The 23,880-nt window shown below is 59.5% G+C and overlaps 2 protein-coding genes across 2 annotated transcripts; both read right to left on the reverse strand.

Moving 5' to 3' along the window:
• Window positions 1–449: 449 nt before the first annotated feature.
• Window positions 450–12,001, reverse strand: LOC308637307 (olfactory receptor 10A7-like; the record flags this gene model as incomplete). The annotated part of the gene is made up of 2 exons (XM_081273621.1): window positions 450–625; window positions 11,041–12,001. 2 exons carry the CDS (start codon window positions 11,999–12,001, stop codon window positions 450–452), a joined length of 1,137 nt encoding a protein of 378 aa, XP_081129747.1.
• Window positions 12,002–17,323: 5,322 nt separating this feature from the next.
• LOC308637308 (olfactory receptor 2G3-like) lies at window positions 17,324–18,271 on the reverse strand (the record flags this gene model as incomplete). The annotated part of the gene is made up of 1 exon (XM_081273622.1): window positions 17,324–18,271. The coding sequence occupies one exon, from the start codon at window positions 18,269–18,271 to the stop codon at window positions 17,324–17,326; it is 948 nt and encodes a 315-aa protein (XP_081129748.1).
• Between the last annotated feature and the right edge of the window lie 5,609 nt (window positions 18,272–23,880).

Below are 23,880 nucleotides of genomic sequence, written 5' to 3' on the forward strand. Positions count from 1 at the left end.
TGTCCTCAGAGAAGCCTTCTGGGAGACCCTGCCTCTCTCCCTGGACCCACTGTGGCCTTTCTGAGCAGCGGCCCCTCTCAAGCACTCCCGCGTTGGTCAGGAGTTCGCCTCCCCCACCTGGGTGAGCGCGGTCCTGCTCACACCCTGTCCTCCCCCACCGTGCATGCCTGTTGAACCACAGGGCCTCAGGGTCAGGCCGGCTCCCGGGGGCACAGCAGGGTACAGGGTTGGCTGGCATCACGGGACTCAGCCAGGGCAGAGCCTCCCGTGGTGGTGGCAACCTAAGGGGCCCAGATAGTGTGACCAGGGGGCGGAAGCCTCGGGGTCCAGGATTCTGCCTTGTCTGCTGTTACAACTCCTGGCATGTTGTTGGTGGCACCAAACCTCAGTTTTCCCTCCATAAAATGGGATGAATGGTATCGGCTCCCCTGAGCGACTGTGGAGGTGATCTAAGAAAACAAAAGGGAGGCAGTCAGGGAACCCCTGAGGGTGACGATGGCCGAGATGAAGTCCACCAGCTCCGTGAGGGCCGCGTGGGTGCAGGAGAGGTTGAGCAGGGGGGAGACGTCACAGAAGACCTGGTTGAGCGCATTGGGGCTGCCATAGGTGCACAGTAGGTGCACACCTGTGATTCCAGCCATTAGGGAGGCTGAGGCAGGAGGATGGCAAGTTCCGGGCTAGCCTCAGCAACTTAGTGAGGTCTTTTGTCAAAATAAAAAATAAAAAGGGGGGCTGGGGCTGGGCTCAGTGGTGGAGCACTTGTTAGCACGTGTGAGGCCCTGTGTCTCAGCACCCCATACAAAGAAAGAAAGAAAGAAAGAAAGAAAGGTCCATCAACAATTAAAAGAAAAAATTAAAAATAAATAAGTAAATAAAATAAAAAGGGCTGGGGATGTAGTTCATGGTACAGCACCCTGGGTCGAATCCCCACCACAAGGAAGGAAGGAGAGAGGGAGGAAAAATTTACACAAAGAGTCATGACTTTTGATAACGATCCAGGTGGCCTTCAACACCGTACAGTGGGCCTCTTGGAGTAGAGAATGCTTCTCATCGCCCTCATTCTGAGTTTGATCATCTAGGGGTCAATGGCAACTAGTGGTGAAATTTACCATCTATCAGAGGAGAGAATCGGCGCGGTCACTGTCCTAGAAATCCACTGGGAGTTTAAGTCCTGATTTCTCCGGGAGGGGACTCTGCCTCCCCTCCAGAAAGTCTTTGTTTAAGATGGTGACAGCGTCTGTCAAGTTTCTGGCATAGAGATGTTTTAACAAACGTGTCAGTTTTTTCTCAGTACCCTGCAAAGCGGAGTCTTTTCCTCGAAGCCCAGGTGCCCTGTGCTACAGTTTTAAACGAAGACATTGGGGCTTTCGAATCATTCTTCCTGGTCCTCTCACAACGCGGTGCCAGGGTGAGCATCTCACGTGGGTGTCTAGGACCTGCCTCTCAGTCGGACCAACAGCCTCAGCAGCACCCAGGGCTCTACGGCGGTGCAGACCTACGACCTCCCCTTTCCCACCAACGGGGCCAGAAGTGGTGTCCACACGTCAGGGCTCCATAACCCTGGCCTGGGTGGAAAGGGAAACCATCCCCAGCAGAGTGGGCGAGGCCCTGGACTCTGGCCAGCAGCATTCCCTAGCCACCCAGAGCTTCGAGCTTCTCCTGGCAAACTACAGTAGGGGCTGATGTGGTCAGGACAGGTGGCCAGTGCCGCTAACTGAGATGCAGGAACCTCACAATCTGATCATTTAAGCCTCGAAATTATATATCAGTTGTATTTTAATTAGCTTAATTTTTAAAAATGGGAAAAATTCAAATGGTACTAAAGGATAGACGCGAAAAGATAATTTTCCTTCCACTTTTATTCTGCTTTGCAGAAGTAACTGTTTTTACTGATTTCTTGTGTATCTTTCCTAAAATACTCAGGTGGTGAGCTGCCAGCTGCTCAGAACCCCGTGAGGACCATGCGGGCTCTCAGGTGGCTAGTGCAGCGCCCGCGGCCTCAAGGCTGATACTCAGAGCACGGTGCAGAGGGGGCGGCGGGCAGCACGTCTCTCTGCCCTCGGGAAGACGTCTCTGTCCAACCAACAGCACGGGGTGCCCAGCACCCCAGCCCACCCATCTTCTGCCTTCTGCGGGGCCGTCCCTGTGTGCTGGACAGGCCTCTTTCTCCCTCAGAGGCCCAGGGCGGTGGCAACCCTGAGACCCTGAGCGCCCGCGTGAGGCCAGGAGAGAAGACGGCCCTGCTCCTGGGTTTCCCCAGGTGCCAGCGACCGGGGCGCGTCACCATTCACTCCCTCTCACCCCACCTCAACCCTGTAGGAGCGTCGCTCTCCCCGTTTTAAAGACGTGGAAACCACGAACCAAAGAGCCAAGCTTCCCCCAGCCCCTCAGCAGCAGGTAAAACAGAGACCCCGGCCAGCGGCCCAGGACCACGGCTTCTTCCTCCTCCCTAAGAAGCTTTGGCGGCATTTTATCCTTCCTTCCGTCCCTCCTTCCATCCCTCCCTCCTTCCTTCTTTCCCTCCTTCCATCCCTCCCTCCTTCCTTCCCTCCTTCCGTCCCTCCTTCCTTCCTTCCCTCCTTCTGTCCTTCCTTCCATCCCTCCTTCCTTCCCTCCTCCGTCCCTCCTTCCATCCCTCCCTCCTTCCTTCCTTCCCTCCTTCCATCCCTCCCTCCCTCCTTCCTTCCCTCCTCCGTCCTTCCTTCCTTCCTTCCCTCCTTCCATCCCTCCCTCCTTCCTTCCTTCCCTCCTTCCGTTCATCCCTCCTTCTGTCCCTCCTTCCTTCCTTCCCTCCTTCCATCCCTCCCTCCTTCCTTCCTTCCCTCCTTCCGTTCTTCCCTCCTTCTGTCCCTCCTTCCTTCCTTCCCTCCTTCCATCCCTCCCTCCTTCCTTCCTTCCCTCCTTCCGTTCATCCCTCCTTCTGTCCCTCCTTCCTTCCTTCCCTCCTTCCGTTCATCCCTCCCTCCTTCCTTCCCTCCTCCGTCCCTCCCTCCTTCCTTCCTTCCCTCTCCGTCCCTCCTTCCTTCCTTCCTTCCTTCCTTCCCTCCTTCCTTCCATCCCTCCTTCCTTCCTTCCCTCCTTCCTTCCATCCCTCCTTCCTTCCTTCCCTCCTTCCTTCCTTCCTTCCTTCCTTCCCTCCTTCCTTCCATCCCTCCTTCCTTCCTTCCCTCCTTCCTTCCATCCCTCCTTCCTTCCGTCCCTCCTTCCTTCCTTCCCTCCTTCCTTCCGTCCCTCCTTCCTTCCTTCCCTCCTTCCTTCCGTCCCTCCTTCCTTCCTTCCCTCCTCTGTCCCTCCTTCCTTCCCTCCTTCCGTCCCTCCTTCCTTCCTTCCCTCCTCTGTCCCTCCTTCCTTCCATCCCTCCTTCCTTCCTTCCCTCCTTCCATCCCTCCCTCCTTCCTTCCTTCCCTCCTTCCATCCGTCCCTCCTTCTGTCCCTCCTTCCGTCCTTCCTTACTTGTTTTTGGAATAGGTTGGCCAAGGTGGACAGTGGGAGTTTTCTCCCACCCCAGGAGGGGAGCGCCAGGGCTGCAGAGGTAGCTGAAGGCCCTCAGGGGACACCCTCTTTGCAGAGGTGGAAACCAAGGATGTTGACACACAGGTAGGGCCCGGCGGCTGGGCACTGCCTCCCGGAGCCCACTTTCCCCATGAGGAGAGCGGGGCCTGGGAAGAGAAGGTGTCCTTGTGCCCGTGTGGCACTGCCCACTCGCTGGCTGGCAGGCGGAGCCACGTCCGGAGCCCTCTCCACCAGGTGGCCTTATTCCTCTGGGCGTGGTTCCCCTGGTCACAGATCTAACCTCAGAACGCAGCCTGCCCCGCGGAAGGTCAGCCCGTCCACACCGCAGGCTCCTTCCAGTCCTGTGCCTGGAGCCCGCCAAGTCCTGAAGCCAGCGATGGTGTCCACCTGAGACGGGTCTGGTGTGGACAGGGTGGGCCGAGGGACTGTCCAGGGCCTGGGTGTGGACGTGGGGGCCTGGGTGTGGCCCCAGCCCATGTCCTTGGCACTGAGGGAACCCCTGGGTGGTAAAGAACCCCTCAGCTGCCCTCTTCCCTGCCCGGCCCTCCCCAGTACTCTCCAGTCCCTCTGTCCCGGCTCTCGGACTCACCTCTGCCGTGATTCGGTTGTTTTCTTTCTGTTTTCCCCTCTTATCTCACATAAGAACCGAGGTTGACTCTCAAATGCCCTGAGACGGTCAGGACTGGCCTGGCCCGGCGAGCGCTGTCCAGCACTGCTGGGTGCTGGGCAGCACGTGGGAGAGAGGTGAAGAGGCGTGGTCTGCCACAGCGGCCCCTTGCTGCTGGACTCTGAGCTCCTAAGCTGTGTGGCTCCAAGGCCTCCCCATCACAACTACACCACACCTCGGCCATCCCATGGGGATCGGGGAGGGTCAGCTCTGAATAGAGACCCTCCAGTTCACAGCAGCAAACCACTGGCCGCCCTCACAGAGCCTCGGCCCCTTCCGGGCAACCTGGGGTTTGGGGACCTGCAGGACTTTCTGAAACGTGGCAAGCAACGAGTACTGTCCGTTATTACTAAATAATATGCCTTCCAAGGCAGGCACTGACCACACCGGGCACTGGGTCACCACCCAGGGGGACCATCCCCTGAGGGGAGCAGAAAACAAAGCTCAGAGAGGTGAAGACACTTGACAAAATTCACACAGTTCCTAAGTAGCAAATCTAGCAACCAGACCCAGGTACTGATTCTGGACCAGGGGTCATTCCTCTTGGACTCTGCTGCAGGTGAAAGAAGTCGCACATGTCTGGACTTGTGAATCTGTCCCTTCACCTGGCCTCAAGCTAGACCCCCTGTGGTGGAGGGATCTAACCTGTCCTAGGAGGCTACAGGTCACAGTGGACAGGAACAGAAACGCAGGGCTGGGGAAGGCGCAGGCGCTTCCGGGACTGGCTGACCTGGCAGAGGGGCCACCAGGGGAAGGACGTGCCTGGCAGAGGCAGGGGCCACCCCACCAGAGCCACTCAGCTGGGGGAAGCCGGTCAGACTTCCAGGCCTCCCCAGCAGTGGCCCTAGCAACCCTGGTATGGCAGAAAGAGCTGAGGCTTTATAGTCATGGACAGGTTTCAAATTCCCAATGCTCCCTGCTGAATTCCACCAGACCCAACATTTTAAAAACTGCCCTTCAATAGATGAATGGGTAAAAAATGTGACATCCATCCACAATGGAATATTACTCAGCAATGAGAGAGAATAAAACCATGGCATTTGCAGGTAGATGGATGGAGTTGGAGAAGATGATGCTAAGTGAAGTAAGTCAATCCCAAAAAACCAAATGTGAATGTTTTCTCTGATATAAGGAGGCTGACTCACAGTGGGGTAGGGAGGGGGAGCATGGGAGGGATAGACAAACTCTAGACAGGGCAGAGGGGTGGGAGGGGAGGGGGCAGGGGGTTATTAATGATGGTGGAATGGGATGGACATTATTAGCCAAAGTACAGGTGTGAAGACAGGCATTGGTGAATATACTGTGTATATGACCAGAGAGATGAAAGACTGGGCGCTATGTGTGTAATGAGAATTGTAGGGCATTCCACCGCCACATAAAAAAGGGGGGCTGGGGATGTGGCTCAGCGGTAGCGCGCTCGCCTGGCATGTGTGGGTCGCTGGGTTCGATCCTCAGCACCACATAAAAATAATAAAAAAATAAAGATGTTGTGTCCATCAAAAACTAAAAAATGAATTTTAAAAAGATCAAGAATGAAACTACCCAGGAAACAAACAAACACACACAGCTCTTCGGAGAAACGCGGCTCCTCCCTGTGTAGAATGAGAACAAGCCGCAGGTCACGGGAGCCTCCTGCAGGTGACCCGGGCGTGGCGGGCCAGGCTCTCCGTCCTCTCCCCTTCCAGGCTTCCTCCGCGGGCTTCCCTCCAGGGTGGACCCTCCTCCCGCCCAGCTCCCAGCCTCTTACCCCAAGGATGTGCTCTCAGGCGGGCCAGGGGTGCCCACTCGGGCGGGAATCCTGAGCAGTGGCTTGCAGGGTCTGGGACTGCTGCGCCCAGTGCCCAGCACTCCGGCTCCTCACTCCAGCCTGGCACGTCTGGAGCCAGGCGCCTTCTGGGGCTGCCGGGTCCCCACAGCCAGTCTGCCAGCAGGGAGGGAGCTTCAGCCTCAGTGGAGCAGCTGGGAGACCGCCCTGGTCTCTGTGGAATTAAGTGACTGGCGGAAAGATATCTCCCTGGGGGAAGAGGGCACGGGCACGCCTGGTCTGGAGCCGGTCTTCGGACCCGTAGAGAAGCCCGTGTTTGCCGGAAGCCTGTTCCGGAACGTGCTGTGTGCGCCAAGGACATGAACTGAGTGGGCACTGTCCCTGCTCCCAGGCCTGCAGTCAAGGTGGGCGTGGACACAGCCCAGGGCCAGGGAGGGAGGGAGCAGAGGAAATCACTGGCCAGGGGCCTGTGGAGCCAGGCTGTGCCCATGCCAGGAACTCGGGCATCGAGCAGGGCCAGAGGATCCCTCTCTCTGCCGACTGCTGCATGGGCCACACTCCCTCTGTGTGGCCTGGGCCCCACACGCCCAGCCCAGGCCAGCTGCCCAGCCTCTGGCCGTGCTGTCCACGGCCTGATTGCTCACACACCTAGGACACCCTATCCACTTCCACGGCCACAGCACGGCCCACTCTGACCCTCTGCTGCAGAGCCCCCTGCCCTCTCCTCCTGGCCGGTCCCCTGGAGGCCGAGTCACAGAGGAGCTGGCACCACCTCCTTACCTCCCGCCTCACCCCGTGTCCCTTCCTGGGCCTCGTTACAAGGTGGCCAACCCACCTAATGTGAGGCTCGATGGTCCTAGAGTGTCCGTGGTGCCACGTGCTCACACTGCTCTGCCACCGTCACCCCTGCCCCTCTGGAGCCTCCTCCTACTGCACAGCTGCGGTTCTGCACCCGCCAATAGGCCCCTCGACCCCCTCTGGCTCCACCTCGGCCTCACCCCTGTGGATCTGACTCCCTGGCCACCCCGCGCAGTGGGCTTCCACGGCCTCTGTCCTTTGTGGCTGCCAGTCACTTGGTGTGATCTCAAGGGTCCTCTCAGCAGGAGTGTTTACCCCTCTTCTTTTCTCCACCCTTCATCCGTGTCCGTGGGTGTACACGTGGGTTGCTTGCACCTAGGTCCAGTGTGAGTTCTGCTGCTACGACATGGGAGTACAGATGCCTTGGAGACCTGCTCCCAGGTCTGGGGTCCCAAGCCCTTTCTTCTCCTCACCTAAGAGTAAGGCTGTGACTTACCCAGACACTTTGTTCTATTGTCATTGTTTCATTACAAAACAAACATTTGCTTTTTATAAGAAATTTAAGTCTTATGGAAATAAATACAGATGGAGAATCCCTGGTCTGAGAACTCGAAATCTGAGATGCTCCAAATTCTGAAAGTTCTGAGCACCAACTAGACACCAGAGATGGACAAGTCCTCACCATGAAGCCATGTGATGGACAAAGTATGTCACTAGTGGACCAGTCGTCTTCAGGCTCCGTACAGAGCATATGAGAAATGGCTGACCTTGGTTTAGACTTGAGTCCACCCCAAGATATCCATCGCGTATGTATGCAAAAACTAATATCCCAGAATCCAGAACAATCCAAAGTCCAAAACACTCTGGTACCAAGAATTCCCGGTAAGGGATCCTCAGCTGTATCCCTTCCCTTCCAGATCAGCCAATCGGAGGTCAAGTAGGAGAGGACTCACCCCTGCCAGAGGTCTTTCTCCACAAAGACATACACCTACACCTTCGTTTTCCACAAGGAGCCACACTGTGCACACTCTGTGATAATGTCTTTACTGAATCTTACTACAGTTTGTCTTTCTAGATCCACATATAAAAGTCTCCTCGCCATTTTAACAGTTACATAGTAGCCTACTGCATATTATGCATGAGAGGGAGGAGGAAGAGGGGGAGGAGGAAGAGAGGGAGGGGAAGGGAAGAGGGAGGGAGGAGGGAGGGAGGGAGGGAGGAGGAATGGAGGAGGGAGGGAAGGAAGAGGGAGGAGGGAGGGGGAGGGAGGAGGGAGGGAAGGAGGAGAGAGGGAGGGAAGAGGGAGGAGGGAAGGAAGGAGGAGGGAGGGAGGAGGGAGGGAAGGAGGAGAGAGGGAGGGAAGAGGGAGGAGGGAAGGAAGGAGGAGGGAGGGAGGAGGGAGGGAAGGAGGAGAGAGGGAGGGAAGAGGGAGGAGGGAAGGAAGGAGGAGGGAGGGAGGAGGGAGGGAGGGGAAGGGAGGGGGAGGGAGGGAGAGGGAGGAGGGAAGGAGGGGGGAGGGAGGGAGGGAAGGAGGAGGGATGAGGGAGGGATGAGGGAGGGATGAAGGAGGAGGGAGGGAGGAGGGAGGGATGAGGGAGGGATGAGGGATGAGGGAGGGAGGAGGGAGGGGGAGGGAGGGGAGGAAGGGATGAGGGAAGGGAGAGGAGCAAGAGAATGAGGGGAGGAGAGAGGGAGAAGAGAGAGGGTGGGGAATCGGGGAGAGAGGAAGAAGGGAGGGGAGAGGAAGGGAGTGGGAGAAAGAGAGGGAGTAGGGAGGAAGAGACACAGAAATCGCCCCTGAAGATCAAGTGCCATGCGTGGCTCTGGGCAGGTCACCCAGCTGAACCTGTGAGAGCAGCACCTCCCACAAGGCACATGGCATGAGGGGCCGTGGGCCGGGGCAGCGGGTTGGGCCTGGGGCAGCAGGAGATAACAGGTGTGTTGCCGGGTGGCGTGAGTGACAGGCCTGCTGTGGTCTAGGGACACAAGTTCAAGATGGAGGCTGGCCGTCTGGCTCTTCCTGAGCTTCTCCCTCTGTGTGCGGTGGCCATCCCTCTGTCTTCCCGCCGATGGCTTCTGTACCAGGCCCCAGAGGGCACCCATCTGCAGGTGCTCAAGCCCTGGGTGCTGTGGCCTCCAGTCTGCCTGCCACCCATGTGCCTCCTGGGGGAGGCCATGGTCTGTGGGTGGCTGGTGGGACCCAAGCCGAGGTGCACGCTGCGTAAAGAGCTCTTACTCGGTGTTGGGGGTCGATAGCCAGAGAAGCAAGCACGTGCATGGCCAGGGCTGGCTGCACCTCCCTCCAGGATGTCCAGCCCACAGTGGAATCCACAGATGCAGAACCCACAGGTGCCAAGGGCCGATGGTGTGTGTCGGCCACCAGTCTCCAATGACACCACTCATATGGGACAGGACTCGCCCTCAGGGCCCCAGTTTAACTTAACCAGCTCTTCAAGGGCCCGATCTCCAAGCAGGGTCACGTCCAGAGACTCGGGGGGCTGGGACTGTGACGTATGAACTTAGGAATGGACGCAGTTCTGCCCACACCACCCAGCAGAGGTGGGGGGGGGGGGCAGGTGGGGAGGCCTGCAGTGGAGACAGCCGGAGAGGAGGACGTTGGACGTGGCTCTAACTCGGCCGGGGGTGCAGACAGGCATGGGGAACAACTGTAGTGATGTGACATGGAGAATGTGGAGCAGCAGACAGAGCCGCGCCCAGCCCAGCCCGCAGCGCAGCGTAGTTACCGTTTCCTGCTGTGAGTCCATAGTGCCTCTTCTGTGACCGGAACCTCGGGTGCACACCGAGCTCCATGCTCAGGACGCTGGTGACAATTCATGTCAGCAAAACCATAGAGCAACAGGGAAGGAGGTGAGACTCTGGCCACAGGGAACAAATGACACACCCTAGGATCAGGAACGTGAGGGACTGCAGACTCAGAGGAAGGACACACGCACGTGAACTGGCCAGACATCTTGGTCAAAAAAATCCTACCAACATCAGCTTCAGCAAAATGGAAATGTACAGACTCCTGTCACTAGGCTAGGAACTCAGCATGGGCCACAGGGCTGGACTTCTCTCTTCGTGGGTCACTTATTGTGAGACGGTCCTGTTCTCAGACTAAAGGGGGCAAGAAAGTAGCAGCAGTTTTGTCCCTAATCCCAAGTTCATGGAAATTGGGGAAGAAACTGGGTTTTGTTACCCCCCCCCAAAAAAAAAATGAGATTCTCACAGATAGGTCTTGCAGGATGGCTCTGCAGGTGGCCCTGGACCAGCCCAGTCCCCCACTGATGCTGGTGACAATTCCTGTCAGCAAGACCATGAGAGAGGGCCCAAAGCTCTCAAGCATAACTGTAGGAGTGTGGGGTGGACACCTGCAATGCGAACAGCCCAGGTACCGCTGGTCCACTCCCAAGCACAGCATGGAAACAGCTCCTCCCAGATTCCTCCGGTGGGTTCTGTTCAAGGCGGGCCCTAAAGGGTGGGACAGTAGGGACAACAACACTCCCCTCGAGACGTACCAGGGCTAATACCCACGGCCTCAGCCTGGGCTCCACACAGCAAAAGGGACTTTGCAGTGTGACCAAGTTAAGGGTCTGGTGATGCAGAGACGTCCGGGGTTATCTGGGTGGGCCTGATGTCATACAAGGTCCTCTGCAGGGGAGAGGCAGGCAGGAGAGGCGGACTGGCATGGGAGGACTCAACTTCCAAATGAGGCTTGGAGGATCACAGGAGGATTCTTCTGGGGTCTCGAGAGAGGGGCCAGCCCTGCCACACCTGGATCTTAGCCCAGTGACACCCAGGTTAGAGTCCAGACCTCCAGAACTGTGGGATGACAGATGTCACACAAGGATGGCATGGGAAGCAAATACCACCTCCATGTAGGGCTGCCGATTCACAATGCCCAGTCGACTCTGACTTCAGGTGAACGAGAGTGAGATCCACTGATACCCAAGCCAATTTCTCATTTACCCTAAGTTCAAGTTTAATGGCATGTTGTGTGTGTGTGTGTGTGTGTGTGTGTGAGAGAGAGAGAGAGAGAGAGACTCTCACTAGAGCTGGCGTGGCAGCAGGGTTTCCACCTCCAACACACCATCTCCATGCTTTTCAACTTGGGTCCAGCCCACGGTCCATCATTGAGCCCTGGGTGCTGAGTGCTTGGAGCTGCAGGGAGGATGTGGGTTCAGGACCACTGGGGAGAAGGCAGAGTTCTGGTGCACAGTGACCTCACTAAGGACCACTAGGGCAGGAGCCACCGAAAACGGCTGGGAGTCAGAGACAGGTCATGGAAAGTGGGTACCTCTTCTCTGACCACACACGCGCCCCAGGGCAGCCTTCACCTCCTTGTTGCGAAGGCTGTAGATGAGCGGGTTGAGCATGGGGGTCACCAGGGTGTAGGACAGGGACACCACCTGCTTGCTCTCAGGAGAGTAGCTGGCCTTGGGGCGCAAATGGATGACCCCCGTGGTGCCATAGAACAGAATCACCACGATGAGGTGGGACGCGCAGGTGGACAGCGCCTTGAGGCGCCCCGAGGCCGACGGCATCCTCAGGACAACAAGCAGAATCCTGGCGTAGGATGTGGCAATCAGGCAGAAGGGAATGAACATGACCAGCACCGTGGCCGCCAACACGTTGGCCTCGAAGACCCTGGTGTCTGCGCACACCAGGCTGAGCAGAGGGGCGATGTCACAGAAGAAGTGGCGGATGCCACGCGGCCCGCAGAAGGGGAAGCTGAACAGCCAGATGGTGAAGACCAGCGCCACGGGGACTCCCGCCAGCCAGCAGGCAGCGGCCAGCAGGCGGCACCGCCTGAGGCTCACCAGGGCGCCATAGTGCAGCGGCCTGCAGATGGCCACGAAGCGGTCCCAGGCCATGGCGGTCAGCAGGAAGCACTCGGACGTGACGCACGACAGCACGAGCAGCAGCTGCAGGGCGCAGGCCGCGGGGGACACGCCACGCCCGGGCCGCAGCAGGGTCAGCAGCAGGCGCGGCGCCACGTCCAGCGAGAAGCAGAGCTCCACCAGGGCCAGCTGGCGCAGGAAGAAGTACATGGGCGCGCGCAGGGCGGGGTCCAGGCCGGGCAGCAGCGCGATGAGCGTGTTGCCCAGCAGCGCCAGCAGGAAGAGCGCCAGGAAGAGTGCGGCGAGCAGCGGGCGCAGCCTGGGCACGTGCGCGAAGCCCAGCAGCACGAAGTCGCGCGCTCCGCTCTGGTTGGCCCAGGCTGCGGGGCCGCCCGGGGGAGTGTGGGCCACGGGCATGGGCCAGCTGCAGGGCGCGCGCCGGCCGAGGAAGCCTGGGAGGGGAGAGGATGGAGAAGGTGCCCATGAGGCCGCGCCTGTGCGCATGCGTCCTGGGCGCAGAGCCCCGGGGTCTCGGCCAAGGGCAAATCAGATCCGTGGTGCGCAGGAGCCAGGGAGGAAGTCAGGTGTCCTACGAGCTGGCCTGGCCCTGCCTGCTTTTCTGGACTCTGGTCCGGGAGCTCAGGCCCCCACCTCAGGGCCTCTGCCTTTCTCTCCCCACACAGGCTCTTTCCCTGGGGGCTTGTATCCTGGTCCCCCTTTTACAGGCCCCTGTGTGGAGTAGCTCTCGGCCACCTCTGCACGCCGTCTCTCCCACTCTTGTGCTTGCCAAGCGCCACTGTGAAGACCTGTCCCGTGGTCACCTCTTCCTTCTCACCCCGCCTTCGTACCTGCTCTCCCGTGCCCTGAGATGCTCTCCCCATATGTCTGCATCATGTCCCTGTTTCCTTCTCTTCCTGCCGTGTCCACTAAGATGTCCTCCTCCTCAGAGTCCTTTCCCAGTGACCCTACTGAAGCAACTCCCCAGCACACAGGCCACTCCCAGGGAACCATCTGGGTGTTTTTAAAAAACCCTGAAGTTGCTTTGTTCACTTGCTACTGGCCAGTCTGCCTGCCCCTGGTAGAGCACAAGGGCCAGAGGGCTGCTGTGCCTGGTCTGGCAGAAGAGTGCCCGGCACAAACAGCTCAGTAGAACAGTGTGTCACAGGGTTGGGTCCCTCTTCCAGACAAAGGAGACACCCTCTCGCACACAGAGCCGCGAGATGTCCATGGAAGGCAGAGAGGAGCACACCAGGTGCAGCCCTGGGGCTGGGCACTGTTCTCGCTTGCCCATCTGGGACAGGACACCCAGCGCTGACCAGTTAGGCTCCCCTCCACCCCAGGCTTTGACCTGGGCTTCGGCCTCTGTCCACTGCCCCCAGCTTCTGATCAAGCTCCTCTTCTGTCCTAGGTATCTGGTCTCCCTGACCTTCCTTCAGCAAGAATCCCAGTCAGTTTAGCCAAATGCCCCTGCTGCCCAAGGTCTCCTCTCAGTGCCCCGGCTGTGGGTCCCTCTTGTCCATCTCATATCCTAACTGAGCCTGGCTCTGCTCTGGTCACCTTCCCTACTCGCTGCTCCTGCGTGAGGTCTGGTTGCAGGCCCTTCCTGCTGTCCAGCACGAGCCAGCGCCGCAGCCCACCCACGGGGAAGCTCTGCGAGGCAGAACCTGCTCCCTGCCTTGCGGGATGTGGTCCACTGCGACGTCCCAGGACTGGAAGCCTGTGATGCCAGGAGTCAGCACACCCCCCTTCCACATACACCAGACCCTCCGTGGGGGGCAGGAAAGCCACGGCCCCAGGAGCCAGGGCCTGGCCGCGTCCCTGCTCTCTCCAGCTCTACCTGTCCTACCTCGTTCTGTAAGTGCTGGGTTTGATCCTGGAAGTGGACCTCAGCTGGGGGTGAGTTAGCCCCTCGGGGGACCTTTGTCATGTGTGGTGACATTTGTTGGCTGTCACAACAGGGGTGCCACTGGCCCCTGGCAGGTGAAGGACGGAGATGCTGGTAGCATCCTACAGAGCACAAGGTCCACCAGCATCAGGTTGGCTCTACCTGAATGTCGGTGGAACCAAAGTGACTTTAGCCTCCATCAGGGGGTGGCTGCCCAAGGCCAGGGACACCTGAAGCTTGAAACACAAAACACCAACCAGAGGGACAGCCACCGACAGCCAACAGTCAACGGGTGATAACTGGGGCAGCAGGGCTCTCGGCCAGGGCCCAGGATGGCAGGAAACTCGGCTCTGAGGCAGCTCTACAATGCTGGGGCGGGCAGTGTCCACCCCTGAGCCATCTTCCTACCTGAAGTGTGATGAGCTGCTGTCCCTGGTACTGTGCCCCCACACCACAGCCTCCGCGCTGTACGGAGACCGCATCCCGCTGCGCTCCCCTCTAGAATCAGGGCTGGAGTTCACACTGGCCCCACTGCTGTCTAAGTGCAGAGGGAGCTATTCAAGGCTCGCAGTGAATATGGTTGAGCCATCTAGAATACCATACTGCAGGGTAAAAGGAATGCATTTCAGGTACAATTAAATGGAAGCTATTCAGAAAGTATTATGCCCCCAGAAAGCAAGTGGTGAATAAGAGGAAGGTCTCATTCACTTACATAAAACCCCACCCAAAACTATATGGCTGTTTTTCTTCAGCTCCAAATATATTCATAAAAATGCCCAGAAAATGTATGGAAGAGTATTCCCCAAACCAAGGAGGGAGGTCCCCTCAAAGGGGAGGACTGTAACTGGTGGTAATAGTCAAGCAGAACTTTACACTTGTCCCTTTTAAGTTGTGTTAAGAAAATGCATTTGCCTTTTTAGCAGCAAAATTAAAAACTACGAAGGTTGATTCCACTGCTGCCTATAAAACTGGGCAGAGTCAAAGAGTGACCCCAGCGTAACACCTGCTACAAGGCACCAGCGTGTCCAGGGACAGCTGTCCCAGCATCACACTCAGAGGGAGCCCCAGGCTCTGTTCCCCCACAGCCTGTCTCCCTGCCCCTTCATGGAGAGCCCGCTTACCTCTGCTGCTCCGTCTGTCTGGTGCCGAGGACAGAGCCCCAGCCTCCTCACTGATCAGGAACTCCCGGGACCCCAGGAACCAGAGATTTCAATCTTTGGCTCTGGACACAGATGAGAGCCCTGAGGATTTGCCCCTCAGAGGATTTTGCTCATTACCAACCCGGCACCTCTGTGCCCGTGTGAAGGCAGAGTGTGGAGCCTCTGCAGCCCTGAGGCTGTGGTCCTCATCACATTCCCTTTTCCAGGGTCTCCCCGTGAGAAATCCCCACGCCCCCCCCCCTGGTGCTGGAGGCCCCTGATCAGCCCTGCCCACCCCCACCCTCAGGCCTCCCCCGTCTTTCCACAGGCCCCTACACCCCAGCAACCCCTGGCCATGCCTCGGACACTGAAGTGGGGCCCAGGCACATGGGGAGCAGTCCACAACCTGGGCATATGGACAGGAAGTCCACTCCACTTCAGCTGGTGACTGAATAAAGGGAAGGCCGCTGTAGACCTCCCACTGGGTGAGACCAAAGCAGCCCTGGTGCCAGGGCAGGGCCACCTGTGGTGGTGAAGCACAGTGGGTGGGAGGGCCACCTTTGGAGCAAGTCCATGTGCTTCTGGACCTGGTTTCACCCCTTTCTGCTGTGTGACCCTGGCCAAGTGACTTCATGTCTCTGTGCCTCCATTTAGCCTCCTGTAAAACAGGATTCAAACAGGACAGACTTCACAGGGTCACTGAATGGATCCCGTGAGTTAGTCCCTCACAAGTGCTGGGGACAGTGGCTGGTGTGGGTGACATGGACACCAGGTGCTGTTGCTTGGGTTAACAGCCTATTTGAGACACGATTCACATGACTTTGAGTTGAGTGCTGGCTTTCACATTGGAGCTGCTCCCTCTCTGGCTGTGAGGGCAGTGCTGGTATGGACACTCCCACGGCTCTGTGCCCGCTGCGCTTCCCTGTCTCTTGGGTGTGCCTGGGAGAGGGCTGCTGGCTCCTTGGGGCTGTGTGGTGGATCCTGAGGAGCCAAAGCATATTCACTTACGCCCTCTCCAGGCACGGAGTGTGCTGGTCACTGCCAGGCCAGCTCCCACCGGAGCGCAGCGCTGACCATTCGTGTCTGGCAGATGTCTGATGGAGTGTCTCGCTGGGCCCTTGCTGGACTTCCTGCCTTTTCACTTTGTGGAACAGCTTTGCCATCCTGAGGACCAGCCCTCACCTGTGGCCTGCCAGAGACCCGCCCACCCTGCAGCCCGGCCCCCTCCTGACACTGACTGTTGACTTTAGTGTGGCTGCTTTCCTCAGGACGCTCAGACTGTCACATCTGCTCCCCGGGCTAGCTAAGGGGGTGCCTGGCTTTGGAAGGGGTGGGGGCTGGGAGTGCGCTGGGGGGCTGGGGGCGGTCCCGCGGGCTGCGCTCACCTCCCGCCCACCTTGGAGCTCTGCGCCTGCAATTGGTGCTCCTACCTGGAGGACCGCTGTGCTTCAGTGACAAGTGGCAGAAACGACCCTTTAAGCAGTTGTGTTGCAGAAAATAAAAATAATAACCATCAGCTACAGTGGGTGGGCGCCAAGATTCAGCAGTCAGACCTCCCCAGATTGGCCATGGCTTTTTGTCTTTTCTAAATTGAGCATAAACATATTCCCTACCTCAGAACCGCGAGTGTGGCAGGGAGAGAGTAAAGTGCACCTTGCTGGTGAGTGGCAAGCATCCTCCCTGGTTCTTCTCACACCATCAGTACATGCTGGCTGACACTGTGTCCCTCACACCTGGGCCCAGGCTGACCCACCTCCCAGCCTGCAGCCCTGCCTGTCCTCCTGAGAGCGCTCTGTGCGCAGGATGATGGTGTGAGCCAGAAGCGAGGTCCTGAGCACCAGGCACCCACCTGGCACCCAAAGCCTGTTTCACAGTTGCCCTAGCTGTGGACACATGAGTGTGACACGTGCGTGAGCCACAGGCTGCACTAACAAGAGGCAGAGCAGACACAGCTGCTGGGGACTTAAGTGATGTTTCCCATGTAGCCACAAATACGTCCCACAAATGTGACCCGTCTGTATGCAGGTCACACTGACATCAATGCCCGACTCTCTGCCTCCAGGGATCTGTAAAAAGGGGGACGGGAGAGGGGGCGACATGAGGGTAAGATCACTAGCCTGGAGTCTTGACCCTGGCTCCTCACTTCCAGCTGCATGTGTCACCTGATTTCAGGTGCCTTCCTTGTGTCCTGTGGGAACTGGAGGTGCAATGCAGCCTGAGGTCAGCCTGAGTCCCAGCTGCAGTGCATGTGGCCCTTACAGAAGGCCCTGGCAGGAGAGGGTGCTGCCTGTCACATCCAAGTGGCCAAGAAAGTGACCAGCTTACACTGGATTGAGGTTAAAAAAAAAAAAAACAGGACAGCAGAGACACCTTATTTATTTAATCCTGACAATAATCCGTCTTGGCCCCCCATCAGGGTTTACACACCCAGCTCTGCTATCTAAAACTGATTTTTGTATTTTCAAATGGTTGAAAAAAATCCACAGAAGAATAATATTTTGTGACCCACGAACATGAGATAAAATTCGGATTCCGGTATCCACCGACGGAAGTTTCTGGGTTCTGGAACCCAGCTGCCCGCTCCTGTCGTCTCGGCTGCTCTCCAGCTAAGGGGTAGAAGACGCAGCAGCCAAAGCTGACAGAAGCGAAGACACCCAGGCCCGGTCCAATTCCAGGAGTGGGCAGAGGCTGGGAGGCCGGTCACCAGCCTGGCTGTCAGCGCCGCGCAGCGCGGACGCCCCGCAGCCGGGCCAGAGCATAGCGGGCTGCTGCGTGGACCTCGCGGTTCCGAAGGCTGTAGATGAGCGGGTTCAGGACGGGCGTGACCACAAGGTAGAAAACGGCCACCAGCTTGTGCTGCCTGGCAGGGAGGGCACTGGAGGCGCGCGGGCGCAGGTACATGGCGCTCACCGTGCCGTAGAAGAGCCCCACTACCGCCAGGTGTGAGCTGCAGGTGGACAGGGCCTTGAGGCGGCTCCTGGCGGAAGGCAACTTGCCCACCGCGGCCAGAATTGAGGCGTAGGAGGCGAGGATGAAGGTCAGGGGCACCAGGAGGATGGGCACGCCCAGGCCGTAGATGAGCCTGTGGTTGGCGGTGGTGTCTGCACACGCCGTCCGCAGCACCGCGGGCAGCTCGCAGAAGAAGTGGTCCACGGCCGGCCTCCCGGCGCAAAAGGGCAGGCGCAGCGCGGCCGCGGCGTTGGGCACCGACAGCGCGAAGCCCAGCGTCCAGGCGGCGCCAGCCAGCGCAGCGCAGCGCAGCGGGGTCACCAGCGTGGTGTAGTGCAGGGGCCTACACACCGCCAAGCTGCGGTCCAGGGCCATGGCGGCCAGGAGCAGCGCCTCGCAGCTGCCCAGGGAGATGCCCACGTAGAGCTGCGCCCCGCAGCGTGCCAGCGAGAGGCGGGCGCGGCGCGAGGCCATGTGCGCCAGCGCCTGGGGCAGCGTGGTGCTCACATAGGCCGTGTCCAGCAGCGCCAGGTGAGACAACAGGAGGTACATGGGCCTATGCAGCCGCCGGTCCAGCGCGATCAGCCCCACCAGCGCGCCGTTGCCCAGCACGGTGGCCAGATAGGCCAGCAGCAGCGCGGTCCACAGCAAGGGCCGCAGCCCGAGCAGCACGAAATCCAGGGTCCCCGACTCATTGCCTGCGGCCGGGCCCATCCTGCCAGCAGACGGCCAGCGTCACTGTAGGGCTGGGGTCCTTCCCTCTGACTGCTCTCCACTGCCTGTGTCCTCCCCTCTCCCTCGCCCAGGTCCCTCTCCCTCCCCCACTTCCCTCCCCCTCCCACTGCCCTCTGCCCTCCACAGCTGTCTCCTCCACCTCCCTGTCCCTCTCCCACCTCTCCCTCCTGCATCTCTCCCTCCCCTTCCCTCTCCCTCCTCCCCCTCCCTCTCCCTCCTCCACCTCTCCTTCTCCCTCCTCCCCCTCCCTCTCCCTCCTCCACCTCTCCCTCTCCCTCCTCCACCTCCCTCTCCCTCTCCCACTTCTCCCACTCCCTCCCCCTTCCTCTCCGACCTCTCCCTCCTGCATCTCTCCCTCCCCTTCCCTCTCCCACCTCCCCCTCCCTCTCCCACCTCTCCCTCTCTCCCTCTCCCTCCCTCTCCCATCTCTCCCTCCTGCACCTCTCCCTCCCCTTTCCTCTCCCTCTCCTTCCCTCCCCCTCCCTCCTCTCCCTCTCCCTCCCTCTCCCCTTCCCTCTCCCACCTCTCCCTCTCTCCCTCTCCCTCCCTCTCCCATCTCTCCCTCCTGCATCTCTCCCTCCCCTTCCCTCTCCCTCCTGCACCTCTCCCTCCCCTTCCCTCTCCCTCCCCCTCCCTCTCCCACCTCTCCCCCCCTCCTTCCCCCTCCACTCCCTCTCTACCTTGCCTACCTCCCCTTCATCCCTGCCTGCCTCTCTCTCCCCAGCTGTCACTCCCTATTCTCTTGCTTGCTCCCCCCTCCTCCTCTCCTGCCCCTCCTACTCCCCCAGCTCCATCTAAGCCCTCAGAAGACCCTGGGGCTTTAACTGCTCACCACTTGCCTTTGGCTTCCTGTGGGAGCTGCCGGCAGCAGGGCTGTGTGAGGCCCACCGCCCTGTCCAGAGTCGGTGGACCCTAAGGTCAGCCACACCTGTGGGGTGGTTCTTGCACCGCCCGGCTGAGGCCAAGCATTCTGACCCGAGGTCCAGGTTGTGCTTGGAGCCTGTGAACCCCAAGATCACATCGTGAGGGCCCTTGTCCATCTGCTGGGTGGGGTTGCAGGTGGGTCAGAGCACTGGCCGCCCCTCCTTGTCTCCTCCTCCCCCTCCTTGTCTCCTCCTCCGGCATTTCCTCTGGTTTCTCTCCACTTTTCCCAGCCCTCTCCTCCCTCCCCCACTTCTCCTCGGCTTCTCCCCATCACACTTTCTCTGCCCCTCAGTCCTCTAGGGCCCTTTCATCTGCCCTCACCTTCCCTCCCTCCCTGGTCTCTCCTCTCCACCTGCCCCTTCTCCTGCCTCTGCCCTGCTCTCCCTCCTCGCTCCCTGCCCTGCTGCTGTCCCTCAGCCTGACCCTCTCTGCTCCTCAGGTCCTGCAGACATGCCTGTCCAGCGCCTCTTCCCCTGGCCCTCACTGTTCCTTCCTCTTCCTGCCCTTCTCCCCCCTGACCCTCCTTCTCCTCTGCCTCCTCAGAACCAGTGGCGGGTGACAGCTGGGCTCCAGACCTCGGGCTCCAGACCTGGCCAGCAAACCCTGCCCAGCAGCAGGTTTGGGAGGAGCACGACCACAAATCTGCACACTGCCTCCCAGCTGGCCTCAGAGCCTGGCAGTGAAGAGGGGCCCGGGGGCATTTGTTAAAAGACATTGGTCAGTGTCTGAGCTGGGTCTCTGCGCCTGGCCTGCTGTGTACACAGGAGAGGGCAGTCTCCGCACTGCCCTCAGACTCACTGAAGAACGAGTGCACCACAAGGAGCCCAGAGAAATGCCCGGGAGTGGAAAGCCCGTATTCGTGGCAGTTGCCACGGATGCTGTGGTTTTGTTACATGATCTTACTGTTGTGACCCTCCACAGCACACGTGGCCACTGCGGGCCACTGGTTCTTCATCTCTCCTTAGAGTCCACCCAAAGGCAGAAACCTTCTCCCTGAAATATCCTAGGCCTCAGTTTTGTGTATGAGTTCAGGGGTGGTCAGTCCTTGAACCAGTCCCAGGAGCCCGGGGAAACGCCTGGTCCGTGTTTGAAACCATGTTCTGGGGCAAGTGCTGAAGCCATCACGCTCCTTCCACTGCTGACCGACAGGCCCAAGGAAGCAGTCGGTTAGAATGCCCAGTGGGATCCGCTGCCAAAGACCCCAGGCTGGGGACTCATGGACACGTGGGTTGATCCCCATGTGATAAAGGGTGCTGCTGGAGTGTGGTCAGGGGACAAGGTCCTGCCCTCCCTGTCCTCCCCGTCTCCAAGCGCAACACCAGCCGTGTGGCTTGTTTCCTGTCACACCTCCTTAGGAAATCTCCAGTGGGCCCCTGGCCTCAGAACAAAGGAGCCCTCAACACCCTCGGGTGGCCCCTCAGAACCTGGAACACCTTTCTGACATCCCCAGCTGCCCGACTCACTCCTCAGCTCTCAGACCACGGTGCTGAGCTGTTCACCATTGATGCACATTTATTGAGCACCTGCAGGCAAGATAGGAACTGAGCTGGGCCCCGGTCACCAGAGGCTGAGGGTCCTGCCTCCCCTCAGGGCTCACCAGAGGCTGAGGGTCCTGCCTCCTCTCCAGGGACATCAACAGGAGTCCGGGAGACAGAACCAACAAGCAAGCTCATAGCCAAATAGCCCCAGGTCTGCAGAGTGACTGTTTGTGAAGGAGCCGTGAGTGACGCAGAGTCGCCCACCATGAGCAGGTGAGGAGGAGAGCTGGGGAGAGGGCACTGCAGGCAGCGGGGTGGCAAGGCCAAGGCACGGGGCAGGATCCAGCATGGTTGGTCAGGGAGGCCAGTGGCTGGGCACGGTGGGTGAAGGAAAGGAGGTGTGGGTGAGGAGGAGGGGCCAGAGGGGCCAGGCCCAGCAGGACAGGGTAGCCACAGAGGGCCAGGCAGGGACTGGGAGGCCACGGGGAGGCCCAGGCAGGGATGGGGTGGCTTTGGAAAGTGGCGGTCAGAGGCAACACATTCTGGCTCACAGACCTGGCAGTGTGAGGAGAGGCATGTGCTCCGGGCACAGTTGTGTGGACAATTCTGGGAATTCACGAACCTGCGTTAAGTCCCTTGTCTACAAAACACTGGCCCAGAGGAAGGGACCCTGGTGTCGGGCTTACTCCTTTCTCCAGAGCCTGTGGGACCCACAAACAGCATGTCCAGCAGGCAGCTGGACACATAGGTCTGGAGCTCGGGCACTCACCACTGGACCTGAGACTTGAGGGTGCCCAGTGCCATCAGCAGTCATGAGCTGCTGAAGTCCCAGCAGGGAGGTCAAGCTGCAGAGCTGGCCAAGGAAGCAGCCAGTGCCCATGGGCCATGAATGCCTTTGAGAAGGGGAACATGATCCCCAGAAAAACTGCCCCCGATGGTTTTTCACCGTGAGACCCTGGATCTCAGCACATCTTACTGCCCCAGATGTCAGACTCACCTACTCACAGAAACGCCTCCCTCCTTAGAGAGCTGGGCAGCCTCGGGCCTTCAGAGTCACACCACGGCTGAGGATGCTTCCCAAGCGCGGGGCGGGCAGCGTGTCAGAGGCCGGGGCGATGGAGCATGATCCCAGCTGGCCTCCACAGACCAGTTAAAGACCTCAACCTGGTTCCTGGGAGAAGCTGGCCACACAGGGACTGGAGGAGCAGTCACCAGACTCCCCACGGTGGGTGCCTTAGGACAATCCCTCGCACCCACAGAGAGCCTAATTAGCCATCGCTAATGAGGCTCAGGTGGCCCCTGAACTGTCCGCAGGCCCCTGGGGCCAGCTCCCAAGGCCACGGGGAGGAAAGCCCACGGGCTTGGGTTCGCCTGCTGCTGTTCCCCACATCCTTCCTCCCCTTCTCTTCCCCGGGGTCTCTCCAAACACCTCTCTGTCCACTCCTCGGGAGTCCTCTGCCCTCTCCTTGCCCACTCTCATTCCCCTTCGCTTTTGTCTGTGCCTCCACCGGTACCCAACCTTTCTCTTCTGTGGTCTTTCCAAGTACCCCTGCTTGTCCTCCTGCCACTCATTACTGTCCTCCCCTGGCTTCCTGTGTCTCTGACTCACACGGCCAGTCCCCCCTCCTCCCTGGGCTCCTTCCTGCTTGGCTTCCTCTGCCTCTTCTTCCTCAGGGGCCCTCCTCTCTGAGTATGCTGCTCTCCCGCTCTGCAGGGTATCCTACGGATCGATTGCTCCTCCTCTTCTCCCTCAGCTTCACCTTTCCTCACTCCCCCTCTCCCTCCTCCTCCTGCTCCTTCTCCTCCTCTCCCCCTGCTCCTCCTCCTCCTGCTCCTCCTCCTCCTCTCCCCCTGCTCCTCCTCCTCCCACTCCCCCTCTCCCTCCTCCTCCTGCTCCTCCTCCTCCTCTCCCCCTGCTCCTCCTCCTCTCCCCCTGCTCCTCCTCCTCCTCTCCCCCTGCTCCTCCTCCTCCTCTCCCCTGCTCCTCCTCCTCCTGCTCCTCCTCCCACTGCTCCTCCTCCTGATCCTCCTCCTCCTCTCCCCCTGCTCCTCCTCCTACTGCTCCTCCTCCGCCTGCTCCTCCTCCTCTCCCTCCTCCTCCTGCTCCTCCTCCTCCTGCTCCCCCTCCTCCTCCTCCTCTTCCCCTCCTCCTCCTGCTCCTCCTCCTCCTGCTCCTCCTCCTCTCTCTCCCTCCTCCTCCTGCTCCTCCTCCTCCTGCTCCCCCTCCTCCTGCTCCCCCTCCTCCTCCTCTTCCCCTCCTCCTCCTGCTCCTCCTCCTCCTGCTCCCCCTCCTCCTCCTCCTCTTCCCCTCCTCCTCCTGCTCCTCCTCCTCCTGCCCCACCTCCCCCTCCTCCTCCTGCTCCTCTTCCTCTCCTCCTCCCTCCCCTGCTCCTCCTCCTCCTCTCCCCCTCCTCCTCTTCCCCTCCTCCTCCTCCTGCCCCACCTCCCCTCCTGCCCCACCTCCCCTCCTCCTCCTCCTGCTCCTCTTCCTCTCCTCCTCCTCCCCTGCTCCTCCTCCTCCTCTCCCCCTTCCCCCTCCTCCTCCTCCTCTTCCCCTCCTCCTCCTGCTCCTCCTCCTCCTCCTGCTCCTCCTCCTCTCTCTCCCTCCTTCTCCTGCTCCTCCTCCTCCTGCTCCCCCTCCTCCTCCTCCTCTTCCCCTCCTCCTCCTCCTGCCCCACCTCCCCCTCCTCCTCCTCCTCCTGCTCCTCTTCCTCTCCTCCTCCTCCTCTCCCCCTCCTCCATCTGTGGACTGAGACCTCTGAAGTCATGAGTGCCAAATGAAGTTTTCCTCCTCTAAAGTGTTCCTGTCAGGCTTTTGGTCACAGTGGTGAACAGCTGAGTCACACAGGGGCTAACCCCGGGGCTCTGTCCCCAGCCCTTTTCACTGTGGGACAGTTGCTGACACTGGTCTTGAACTGACAGCCCTCCTGTGTCAGTCTCCCTAGGTGCTGGGATTACAGCTGTGTACCACCACCCAGCTCCTCATCCTCCCTGACAGGGTGCGACCTCAAGGTCTCCATAAAGCCCACCATTTAGGGATGGGCCTGTTTTATGTGTAGGCCCTGCTCTAGCCACTGCAGAGGCAGGAGTACAAACCTTGTCGTGTCTGCTTGGTCTTTCAGGAGACCAAGAGGCCACAGAGATCCTGTCTGCATTGTCTCTGCTCAATTTTCTGAGTCCCAACCA

The sequence above is a fragment of the Spermophilus citellus genome (assembly GCF_964194105.1).
Source record: "Spermophilus citellus genome assembly, chromosome: 18".
NCBI lineage: Eukaryota > Metazoa > Chordata > Mammalia > Rodentia > Sciuridae > Spermophilus > Spermophilus citellus.